The following is an 11,630-nucleotide window of genomic DNA, read 5'->3' as shown; positions in this document are numbered from 1 at the left end:
TGGCTCTGACTCCCAAGTGCTGGGATTAAAGGCATGCACCACCACCGCCCAGCGCCAGTTCATTTATTTTTATGTGTGTCGTGTGCAGGCCATAGGGATCAGTTCTCTCCTTCCACCAAATGTGCGCTGGGGATTGAACTCAGGACATCAGGGGTGGTGGCAGGCTCCCCTGGCTCACTGAGCCATCTGACCAGCCAAGAGTGTGGCAAAGGCTGGCTTAGAATTTGTGATCTTCCTGCTTCTGCCTCTTTAGCATATTGTGCCTGCTCACCGCCCGGTGCCTGGTTAAAAATTCTTTTCTGCTGTACAGCCAAGGACCTGGCTACGTGAATAGAGATCCCCCAGAAGATTAAGGGAACTCACCTGGCTGCTGCCGGCCACAATGTGGAGCCATGCTTCTGCACCTGCCACACTGGACACTGGACACACAGGTTTATTCTTTAGCCCAGGTGCAGGTTCCCAGGCTCTGTGGCTCCAGGCCGCGTGTAGACCTCTTTCAAACCCTGTTTTAGGGTTTCTAGTGATGTGATCAAACACCACGACCAAAAGCAAAAAAAGGGAAAGGAGTTTATTTCAGTTCACATCTTGTAATCCATCATCCATGGAAGTCAGGGCAGGAACTCAAGGCAGGAGCTGATGCAGAGGCCATGGAGAAATGCTCGCTTATCGTTTGCTCTCCACAGCTTACCAGGCCTGCTTTCCTATAGCACTCAGGACGGCCAGTCCAGGGATGGCACCACACACAGTGAGCAGGGCCCTTCCACGTCAGTCATCAGTCAAGAAAATGCCCCCACAGGCTTGCCCACAGGCTGATCTAGTATGAACATTTTCTTAATTGAGGTTCCCTCTTCCCAAACGACCCTAGCTTGTGTCAAATGGACCTCAAACTGGCCAGCGTGAACTCTGAGTGAATTGCATGTTGAACAGTCTGATTTGGGGGTCCAGAATCAGTTCTAAAAGAAGCTGGGAGATAACAGGGTTGAACTGCCATTAACAGGACTGGGCAGTCATTTGGACATGGCTCTTCCAGAGCAGAATAGGGAGGGGTCAGTGAAGAGAGGGAATCATGGTGCAGAAAGGTGGTGGCATCGTGGGTGTTCCCCTTCCCCTGTGTTGAGTCTTTCTCTTGCCTGCTTCCTAATCAGTTCCCCCTGGCCTGGGCCCTTCTCCCCCCACTTGCTTTCCAGTTCATCTCCTAGGTGATCTCATGTTGCACAGGCTTGACTCACTGTGTAGTCAAGGTTGACTTTGAACTTCTGATCCTTCTGTCTCTATCCCTGGCGTGTGTGCAGGGATTACAGGCATGTGCCCCTACATCTGGTTTATACAGGACTGAGAACCAAACCCAGGGTTTCTTATGTGCTAGGCAATATTACTCTATCAGTTGAGACAGCCATATTCCCAGCCTTAATTTTAATCAAAGCTATCTAGCTATATCCATCTATCATGTATCATCTATCTATATCATCTCTCTATCTCTCTATCTATCCATCCATTGTAGTTGGAAGCTTTCCTATGTCCTGCCCAGTCCCACAGCCACTTGGACCCAAATAAACACACAGATGCTTACTATTAATTACAAGCTCTTTGGCCTATGGCTCAAGCTTCTTGCTAGCTAGCTCTTATAACTTAAATTAACCCATTTCTAATAATCTATGTGTTGCCATGTGGCCATGGCATTACCGGTCTGCTGGCATCTTGTTGCTCTTTGGGTGGTGGGCTGGCATCTCCTCCCACTCTCTTTCCTTCTCTCACTATTTTTTCCCACCTGGCTCCATCCTGCCTTGCCATAGTCACAATCAGTGAGAGTAACACATATTCACAGCATACAGAAAGACATCCTACAGCAATCCATCCATCCATTCATTCATCCATCTATCAATCAATCTACTTACCTTCCTTCCTTCCTTTGTTCCTTCCTTTCATTGTTCCTTTGTTCCTTCCTTCCTTCCTTTTTTTGTACTGTGGATTAAACTCAGGGCTTGCACATGCTAGGCAAGTTCTCTACCCCTGGGCTATACCCCATTCCCTTTGAAAATAAAATTTGATGGGGAGGCCCAGTGAAATGCCTTAGTGGGTAAATAAAGTATTTGCCATGAAAGCCCGGTGGCCCGAGTTTGATCCCAGACTCATATAAAGGTGGAAGGACAAAGTCAACTCCACACAGTCACCCTCTGACCTCTGTGCACACTTTCCCATACCCCATAAACAAATTGTGGTGGTTTAATGAGCATGGTCCCCACAGGCTAATGTGTTTGCACGTGTGGTCTTCAGTTAATGGCGATGTTTGAAAAGGTTTAGATGTGGCCTTGTTGGAGTAGGTGTGTCACTTGGGATGGGATTTTGAGGCCCAGAATGGCTCTCTGTCTCCTGCCTGCAGATCAGGATGTGAGTACCCAGCCACTGCTCCAGCACCAGGCCTGCCTGCTCCCTGCCATGGTGGTCATAGACTAATTCTCTGAAACGGTAAGCAAGCCACCAGTGAAGAGTTTTCTGGTGTAAGCTGCCTTGATCATGATGTCTCTTCACAGTAATAGAACAGGAACTAAGACATATACCATAATAAATAAAAATTAAAATAAAGATTTTGACAGGGTCTCCATGGCAGCTGACTCTGGCCTGGAACTTACCAATTCCCTTGCCTCAGCCTCTCGGGGGCTGGTATTACAGGCATGCACCACCACACTCAGCTAGGTTTTAATCTATTTACCATACACGGTGCATATCCAGAACCACACACATAGTATTTCGTAATGATTTGAAAAAGCACACGAGTGCTGTCATGCTGCAACTAGATCCCTGGGGCTTTCCTTTTTCACCCAACCTCTTCTGGATCTTTCTGTGTCAGCCCATATGGCTCTCATTTATTCTAGCCAGCCTCAGGTCACCCCTCAAAGGAGTGTCCAAGTGTATTTATCCATCTCTCTACTGATGGGAAGAACCTTCTGCAGTTCTGCTCTTGTTACTCATGAGAGGATGTTTCTGTAAGGTTTTTTTTTTTTTCCAATGGGGGATGGGCAGTAAGGTGAGTATAAACTAGAGTATGTGAATGGTAGGTTGTCTTTTTTAAACCCTTCACAGGGGGGGGGGCGGGTTCTAGGCAGGGGCTCTACCACTGAGCCACACCCCAGCCCCTCACTGGGGGATTCTAGGCAGGTGCTCTACCACTGAGCCACACCCCAGCCCCTCACTGGGGATTCTAGACAGGGGCTCTACCACTGAGCCACACCCCAGCCCCTCACTGGGGGATTCTAGGCAGGTGCTCTACCACTGAGCCACACCCCAGTCCCTCACTGGGGGATTCTAGGCAGGTGCTCTACCACTGAGTCACACCCCAGCCCCTCACTGGGGGATTCTAGATAGGTGCTCTACCACTGAGCCACCCATTCAGCTCTTGGTAAATTTCCAGTTTTAGTTTCTCACATGTTTCATGAGCAGCTTTCCATAATTGTTTCCTGTAAGGATCTCTGAGATCCTGCGTCAGGCTCTGGGTTTTGCGTGAATTTCTATTTGTCTCATAAAGTCATCAGCATGTGGCGTACAACTCTTTTGTTTTTTACTAAGAAAGAGGAGATAGGATCTCACTGTGGCTTTGATTCACATTCCAGTCTGATTACTAATGAGATCTGAGCATCTTTACACAAACATGACAGTTGTTTCGGTTTCTTTTGTTGTTAATCGATTTGTCCCTGTGTTCTATCAGGTTCTTTGATTTTTAAAAAATGTTTTTAAGCTCACTCTTTCTTTCTTCCTCCTCCTTCTCTCCCCCTCCTTCCCTCCCTCCCTCCCTCCCTCCCTCCCTCTCTTCCTTCCTGTGGCTGTGTACGTACACAGGATCTCTCCTGTGGAGGTCAGAGGACAACTTGGGGCAGTAGTTTCTCTTTTCCCACCATGTGGATCCTGGGACTGGAACTGACGTCATCAGACTTGGTATTAAGCACTTTATCCAAGACCTCTGGACCTCAGTCTCTTGCACACATTAGCCATATACTCTACCACTGGAGCCACCTCCAGCTTTTGGCAATCAGTTCTGCCCTCCTACCATGTGGATCCCCAGGCTCGAACTCGGGTCAACAGACATGATAGGAAGTCCCTTTACCCACTGGCCCATTATTTCCTTCTTCCTTTCTTTTTGAGACAGGATCTCTTCCTCTTTTTTCAATTTTTTTTTTTTTTTTTGAGGCAGAGTTTCTCTGTGTAGTTCTGGCTGTCCTGGAATTAACTCATTATGTAGACCAGTCTGGCTTTGAACCCAGAGATCTCTTCCTCCCAAGGCATGTGCCCCTATTGCCTGGCTGAGACAGGGTCTCTTTATGCCGCCTTGGCTGTTCTGGAACTAGGCTGTAGACCAGGCTGGCCTCAACATAATCAGAGATCCACCTGCCACTGCCTTCCCAGTGTTGGGCTTAAAGGTGTGTTCCACCATGCCGGGCTCCGTTATTTCTAATCCTTTCTTTTGTTGTTTTCCGAAGTATACAAAAAAGATCAATATGTCATCATGCACATTTGTATGGGAACTTGTATTTTTTTTTCTTGCTAAAAATGGCTTTATTCGCCGGGCGGTGGTGGCGCACGCCTTTAATCCCAGCACTCGGGAGGCGGAGGCAGGCGGATCTCTGTGAGTTCGAGGCCAGCCTGGTCTACAAAGCGAGTTCCAGGAAAGGTGCAAAGCTACACAGAGAAACCCTGTCTCGAAAAACAAAACAAAACAAAACAAAAAAATGGCTTTATTCAAGTCACATAAGTTAAAAAAAAATCACGTTAAGAAACTTGAAATAGGGTGCGAGGCAGAAGAATCAGAAGTTAGCCTCAGATGCAGAGAGAGAAATGGAGACCAAGCTGGGTGTATTGCTTGTCAAACATGTGCAAGGTCCTGGTTTCAACCCCCCAGTTCTGTACAAATAAAGAGGGGGTTAAGTTAAGGGGAGACTGACCGGGTGGTGGTGGCGCACGCCTTTAATCCCCGCACTTGGGAGGCAGAGCCAGGCAGATCTCTGAGTTTGAGGCCAGCCTGGTCTACAGAGCTCATTCTAGAATAGCCAGGGCTACACGGAGAAACCCTGTCTCGGCGGGGGGTGGGTGGGGGAGGAAGAAAGAGGAAGGAAGGGAGTGAGGGAAGGAAGGAAGGAAGGAAGGAAGGAAGGAAGGAAGGAAGGAAGGAAGGAAGGAAGGAAGGAAGGAAGGAAGGAAGGAAGGAAGGAGGTGGGGTGGTGTGAAGACTGTGAGTCTCATTCTCTGGGCGGTTCCTCTTCTTGTAACCCAGGCATTGACCGGAAATGCACAAGGAGCGCTCTCAGAAGCCCCAACGAGCCTCTTACTGGAAACCGGCCTAGCAGGTGATTCGGCAAAAATCGGAAATTTTCTCACGCCGGGCGCATCCTGCTGGCCCCGCGGTGTCTTCCGCCCCCACGCGGCAGAGTTGCGGTACTGCGCCCGTGCGGAGTGCTCCTAGGTCTTGCTCTGAGGGGTGTGTGTGTGGGGGGGAGATGCGGTCATGCTTCTCCAGCGGGGATCCAGAACGGCGCCCCCTGGCGTGGTGGAAGGCAGCATCCACTGGTCCCTCGGTGCTCCAGCTGTTCATCCCTGGTCCTCTGTATGGGGAAACTCCAAGACTTCACCAGAGTGCACAATTCGTTCTCCAGCCGGATGTTGATGGGGAGAGAGAAGGGGCAGGGAGGGAGGCCTGGGGGCTGAGGACAGAGGGGTCTCAGTTGAGGGAGCTAAACTGAGGCTCCTCCTGCGACAAATTGGCTACCCTCGGGCCCAACCTGGAAGGAAGGTAAGGCCATAGATTCCATCTCCTCCACCCTTCTCCGTTTCCTTCTTCCCTCCCTCCCTCCTCCCCATCCATGCCCGGCAGGTAAACTAGACGGATTCTGAGATGTGCTCTGAGCTGTTTCCCTGGGGGTCCCCAGCCACAGGTTGCGCAAAGCCAAAACCTGCTATTAATACACCTGCTGTGAATGGCTATCCTGGGCTACAGGGTGAGTGTGCCTCCAAACAAAAACCAAATCCAAATAAAAAGGCTAGGCGTGGTGGCTCATGCCTGCCAGTTCCAGCTTTCGGGAAGTGGAGGCAGGAGGATCAGGAATTCAAGGTCATCTTTGGCTACATAGCTGGTTTGAGGCCAGCCTGTGCTACCTCAGACCATCTCTAAAATAAATAAATAAATGAATGAATGAATGAATGAATGAATGAATAAACGAATAAACAAACAAACAAATAAATAAATAAAAGAAAGAAAGAAAGATAGACGAGATAGATAGAGAACTGATCCTAGAGATCAGCCATCCATCTGGTCCACGGTCACAGTGTAGCCAGATTTGACCTGAGGTCTCAGATGAGCGGGGGGGAAAGCGGATCTAGAGAAAGGGAGAGTGGCCCATGTGGCAACTGGGTCCCCATGGTAACTGGACCCCCACCCTGTGGCATCTGTGAGGTCACCCTGCCTCTCCTGGCTGGAGGAATGGATGGAGGCCAGACATGGAGGCCGCTCCCCAGGCCAGATCCAGCCTCCTCAGAATTCTGCTGCGCGTTGGGAAGCTCTCTGTGATGGTAAGCATGGTGGGGATAGGGGACCTGGAGAGATTCAGCGGTTCCTGGCCACCAGGGAATAGCCACCGAACTCCCAGAAGCCCCATTCCCAAACTACTGTGGCATGGCTGGCTATCAGCCATCTTCCTCCTTCCCCTCCCCCTCCTTTCTTTCCTCTCTTCTCCTTCCTTTTTTTTTTTTTTTTTTTTTGTTTATATATTTTTTGAGACAAGGTCTCATTATGTAACTCTGGCTGTCCTGGTGCTTGCTCTGTAGAGCAGGCTGGCCTTGAACTCCCAGAAATCTGCCTGCCTCTGCCTCTCCCAGCGCGGAGACTAAATATGTACACCATTACACCTGGTCCTTTCTTTCCTTTAAAAAGATTGTGTGTGTGTGTGTGTGTGTGTGTGAGTGTGTGTGTGAGTGTGTGTGTGTGTATGTGTGTGTGTGTGAGTGTGTGTGTGTGAGTGTGTGTGTGTGTATGTGTGTGTGTGTATGTGTGTGTGTATGTGTGTGTGTGTGTATGGGTGTGTGTATGTGTGTGTGTGTATGTGTGTGTGTATGTGTATGTGTGTGTGTGTATGTGTGTGTGTGTGAGTGTGTGTGTGAGTGTGTGTGTGTGTATATGTGTGTGTGTATGTGTGTGTGTGTGTATGGGTGTGTGTATGTGTGTGTGTGTATGTGTGTGTGTATGTGTGTATGTGTGTGTGTATGTGTGTATGTGTGTGTGAGTGTGTGTGTGTGTGAGTGTGTGAGTGTGTGTGTGTGTGTGTGTGTGTGTGTGTGTGTGTGTTGGGAGTCAGTTCTCTCCTTCCACCATGTGGGTCCTGGGGTTTGAACTCAGGTCGTCAGGCTTGGCAGCAAGCACCTTGACCTGCTGAGCCGTCTCACTGGCCCACTTTCCCTTTCCTCTCCCTGCCCTTCCCCTCCCCCTTGCTCATCCCTCTCTTCCTCCCCCTTCTTATTTCCTTCTGGTGTCAACGCCTGTGGGTGTGATGTGTGTACACGCGTGTGGATGCACATGCCTGCGGCTGCACACAGAAGCCACAGGCAGGCCCTGGGTGCCCTCCACTATCACCCTACCTTCCAGCCTCTGAGCTTGGAGCTGATGGGTTTGTTGATTTCGTCTTGTCTGGCAGCTTAACAAGCCCCAGAGATCCCCCTGTCTTGAGCTCCTTTGGTGCTGGGGCTGCAGGGATGCCCTGGCCCATGCCCACGCTGCCTTATTATTGTGGGTGCTGGGACCCGAACTCTGCTCTAGAGCAGGACACGCTCTTAACTGCCGAGCCGTTTCCCCAGTCCCCACTTCTCATTCCCCTTCTGCTGTCTCACCATGCAGCCCAGGCTAGCCTCAAATTCACTGTATAGCCCAGGCTAGCCTTGAACTCTTGACCCGCTGGGATGACGGCATGTGCCCCCAATGCCTGGCTTCTTATCCTGGTCCTTCAGAGCCTGCAGTCCCTGGACTCTGACGGTCCTGTGGGTCAGGGGGTCCAGGTTGATTGCCTCTGTCCCCCATGGGCTGGAGGCTCTACCAGGGAGGCTTACTCTGCAGGAAAGCATTCTCAGCCCCAACCTCCCTCCCCTTAATCCCGATCCTTGGTGAAGAGAAGACACTCTTGGCTAACCCGCCACTCAGATGAGAGACCTGGAAATCTAATGTCTCTCCCCCTCTCCTCCTGACAGGATGTCTGTCATCAATCTCTGTCACCCCTCCCCCATGTCTGGACATCTCTCTGTCCCTAATGAAACCTTTATTTACAGATGCCCTCATGATGCCAAGGGCACCCAGGGGCACGCCTGGATACTCGAGGGAAGTCAGCTGGCCTGTATTCAAATCCTGTAGAGTTAAGGGGGAGGTCACATCTACTTATTTTAATTTTTTTGTTTGTTTGCTTTTTGAGACAGGGTTTCTTTGTGTAGCCTTGCCTGTCCTGGAACTCGCTCTGTAGACCAGGCTGGCCTTGAACTCACAGAGATCCACTTGCCTCTGCCCGCCAAGTGCTGGGATTAAAGGTATTCTCCACTACCATCCAGTTTATTTTTTATTATTGTGTGTGTTGGGTGTTGTAGCACCCATGTGGAAGTCAGAGGAAGATTTGGGGGCATTGGTTCTCTCCTTCCTTTGCACCAGTTCCGGGATCATATTGAGGTCACCAGGCTTGTGGGGCAAGGGCTTTAACCACTGAGCCATCTCTGTTCCTTTGCTTGGTTTCCTGTAGACTAGGCTAGCTTTGAACTTCCTATGGAGCCAAAGAAAACCTTGAATTTTTGATCTTTCTGCCTCTACCTCCCAACTTCTGAGACTGCAGGCATGTACCACGTTTCTTGGTTTTATCCACAGCTGAGCTACATCCCCATGCTTGGAAGTCACTCTTTAAAGATTATAGGCCGGGCGGTGGTGGCACACACCTTTAGCCCTAGCACTCAGGAGGCCAAGGCTGGAGGAGCTTTGTGATGTCCAGGACAGTCAGAACTACAGAGAGAGACCCTGTCACAAAAGAAACCAAAGTCAAATCAATCAATCAATCAATCAATCAATCATCAATCATCAATCAAAATAAAAGAGGGACTTTTCTTGTGCAGTCACAAGTGAACTGAGACTCCGCCCACAGTGACTGGGCAGCCCCCATGTCTAAAGCACAGGTTGGGTTCCGCCCCAGTTGGGTGGCACTGGGTAACGCTGGTGTCCCTGTCTTCCTGCAGCTGCTCCAGAACCGCACACACTTGTACCGCTTCCTGCTCCTGAAGATGGCTGTCTTTCAGCAGTGGGTGTCGGGGCTGGCCCAGGAGGCCCGGGGCTCCGGCAGTGACCAGACCCACCTGCTTCCGGGAGTCATCATAACCTGCATCCTGAGCTTGGCCCTTCGAGCTGGACTGGCATTGCTGTGGGTCCCGCTGTGGTTGCTGCTCTGCGGACCCAGGCTGGCCTACAAAGTCGGGCTGAGCTGCTGTCATACTATGAGACTGGCCCTGGGGCACCTGGGTGCCTGGGAACCTCTGGGCCTGTCTGCAGCCACCTTCAGGGACCTGCTTATCTCCTGTCTGCATAGCCTGATGCTGGTGGCCTTGCTGATGCTGCTGTTGACCTGGAGGCTGGTACAGAAAGCTCATCACTTCTGTCTGGGCTGGCTGCCCAGCCAGGTGGGTTGACGAGGGATGCAGGCTGGGGATGCTGATAGGCTGGGGACTCTGGCTGTGTGATCAAGAGCACTCAGTACTGGCCATGGGCAGATCCTGGGGGCCACTTAGCATGTTTTTCCTTTCTTTCTTTCTTTCTTTCTTTCTTTCTTTCTTTCTTTCTTTCTTTCTTTCTTTCTTTCTTTCTTTCTTCCTTCCTTCCTTCCTTCCTCCCTCCCTCCCTCCCTCCCTCCCTCCCTCCCTCCCTCTCTCTTTCTTTCTCTTTCTCTTTCTTTCTCTCTCTCTCCCTTCCTTCCTTCCTTCCTTCCTTCCTTTTTAAAGATTTGTTATGTATGCAGTGTTTTGCTTGCAAGTATGCCTGCCTGCCAGAAAAGGACACCAGATCTCATTATGGATGGTTGTGAGCCACCCTGTGGTTGCTGGGAATTGAACTCAGGTCCTCTGCAAGAGCAGTCGGTGCTCTTAACCGCTGAGCCATCTCTCCAGTCCCTAGCATGATCTTTTTCTTTCTAATTTTTTATTCTTATTTTTAAATCAAGTGTGTGATTGTTCGTGTGTAATTGTTTGTATTTGTGTGTGTGTGTGTGTGTGTGTGTGTGTGTGTGTGTGCAGGTGTCCTGAGAAGCCAGAAGAGGGCATCAGATTCCCTGGAGCCGGTGTTACAAGGAGCTGTGAGCCACCTGATGAGGATAATGGGAACCGAACTGAAGTCCCCTGCAAGAGCAAGCACTACATGCCCTTACCCACTAACCTATCTCTCCAGCCCCACAGAATGTTACTTTAAAAAAAAATTTATTATTATTTATCTGTGTGTGCACACGTATGTGTGTAGGGATGCTTGTGCCTGCACACAAGTGGGTGTCCGAGAAAAACAAGATTTGTTTCTCTCCTACCATGTGGGTATTGGGGCTCAAACTCAGTTTGCTGAGTCATCTCTTTGGCCCTTGCTTACCCACGCTCTCGCTTGCCTGGACCCTCCTGCAGAATTCTGTGTTGCTGGAAACCCTGGCGCTGCTGAGACGCCTCTACCTGTGGGTGGAGCGCACGACCACACTCACCTCCTGGAACCTGGCCTATCTCGTCACTTGGGTCACCTGCCTTGCTTCCCACCTGCTCCAGGCTGCCTTCGAACACACAGCCCAACTGGCCCAGGCTCAGGAAGCCAAGTCCCAGGAGACCTCAGGGCCCCCCTCGCCTCAGTTCTTAATTCCAGAATCCTCCACCACTGAGGCTGGGCCCCTCCCATCCCAGCCTGAAACTCCCGGAGAATAAATGTGTCCCCCACCCGCCTTTTGGAGTCATCATCCTTCTACCTAGCTGGACTGGAAGGCTACTCTGTGTCATATGTGTGCATGTGTGTATCTGTGTGTGCTTGTGCTTGGGTACACATGGATGAAATCCCAGGCCCAGGCACCTCTGGGATGGAAATCACATTCCTCAAGTGCCTTTCAGGTATCACATATCAACCCTCTCAGACACTTTACATATCGTTTGGATTGTCTCCTAGCAACCCCAGCCTCTGGCTTGACTATCATTTTCCACACAAGAAAATTGAGCCTCGGGGATTGGTCATTTCCAAGGTCACGGAACATGTCCCAGCCAGCTCAGGTCTCCAGGTGGCCTTGCTTCCCGGGCTTCCAACTAAATCTTCACCCTTGGTTCTCAGTTCTCCAGGGGCTTAAAGGGAACTGGGCAGTTAGAGACTCTGGCCTCTGGGGGGTGCCAGGACCTCACAGTTTAGAGATGTAGAACAATTCTTTTGAGCGTCACTCTCAAGAAAGTCTGGAAGTAGCTCATTCATTCCCCACACAAAGGTCTCCATCTCCCCACTCACTATTCATCTACACACCTGCCAATCCATCCACAGGACCCTCCCTCCCTCCATCTATGCATCATCCCTCCATCCACTCAAAATTCATCCATCTCTCCATCCCTCCGACCATCTCAAATTCACC

At 50.4% G+C, this 11,630-nt stretch overlaps 1 protein-coding gene across 1 annotated transcript; it reads left to right on the top strand.

Annotated features, from left to right (window-relative positions):
- Window positions 1-6,439: 6,439 nt before the first annotated feature.
- LOC114687836 (transmembrane protein 270-like) lies at window positions 6,440-10,964 on the top strand. Its single transcript, XM_028862475.2, has 3 exons — window positions 6,440-6,555; window positions 9,241-9,678; window positions 10,660-10,964. The coding sequence occupies exons 1-3, from the start codon at window positions 6,484-6,486 to the stop codon at window positions 10,945-10,947; spliced, it is 798 nt and encodes a 265-aa protein (XP_028718308.1). The 5' UTR covers window positions 6,440-6,483; the 3' UTR covers window positions 10,948-10,964.
- Window positions 10,965-11,630: the final 666 nt, after the last annotated feature.

This window comes from Peromyscus leucopus, chromosome 23, assembly GCF_004664715.2.
Source record: "Peromyscus leucopus breed LL Stock chromosome 23, UCI_PerLeu_2.1, whole genome shotgun sequence".
In the NCBI taxonomy this organism is placed as follows: Eukaryota; Metazoa; Chordata; class Mammalia; order Rodentia; family Cricetidae; genus Peromyscus; species Peromyscus leucopus.
The sequence above is the reverse complement of the archived record's forward strand: the minus strand, read 5'-3'. Positions and strand labels throughout refer to the sequence as shown.

What these genes read in the sequence shown, in the direction of transcription:
- LOC114687836 (XM_028862475.2), top strand. Translation starts at nt 6,484, where the DNA reads ATGGAGGCCGCTCCCCAGGCCAGATCCAGCCTCCTCAGAATTCTGCTG. An exon ending in TTGGGAAGCTCTCTGTGATG is followed by an intron (nt 6,556 to 9,240) that starts GTAAGCATGGTG and finishes GTCTTCCTGCAG; the next exon opens with CTGCTCCAGAACCGCACACA. An exon ending in TGGGCTGGCTGCCCAGCCAG is followed by an intron (nt 9,679 to 10,659) that starts GTGGGTTGACGA and finishes ACCCTCCTGCAG; the next exon opens with AATTCTGTGTTGCTGGAAAC.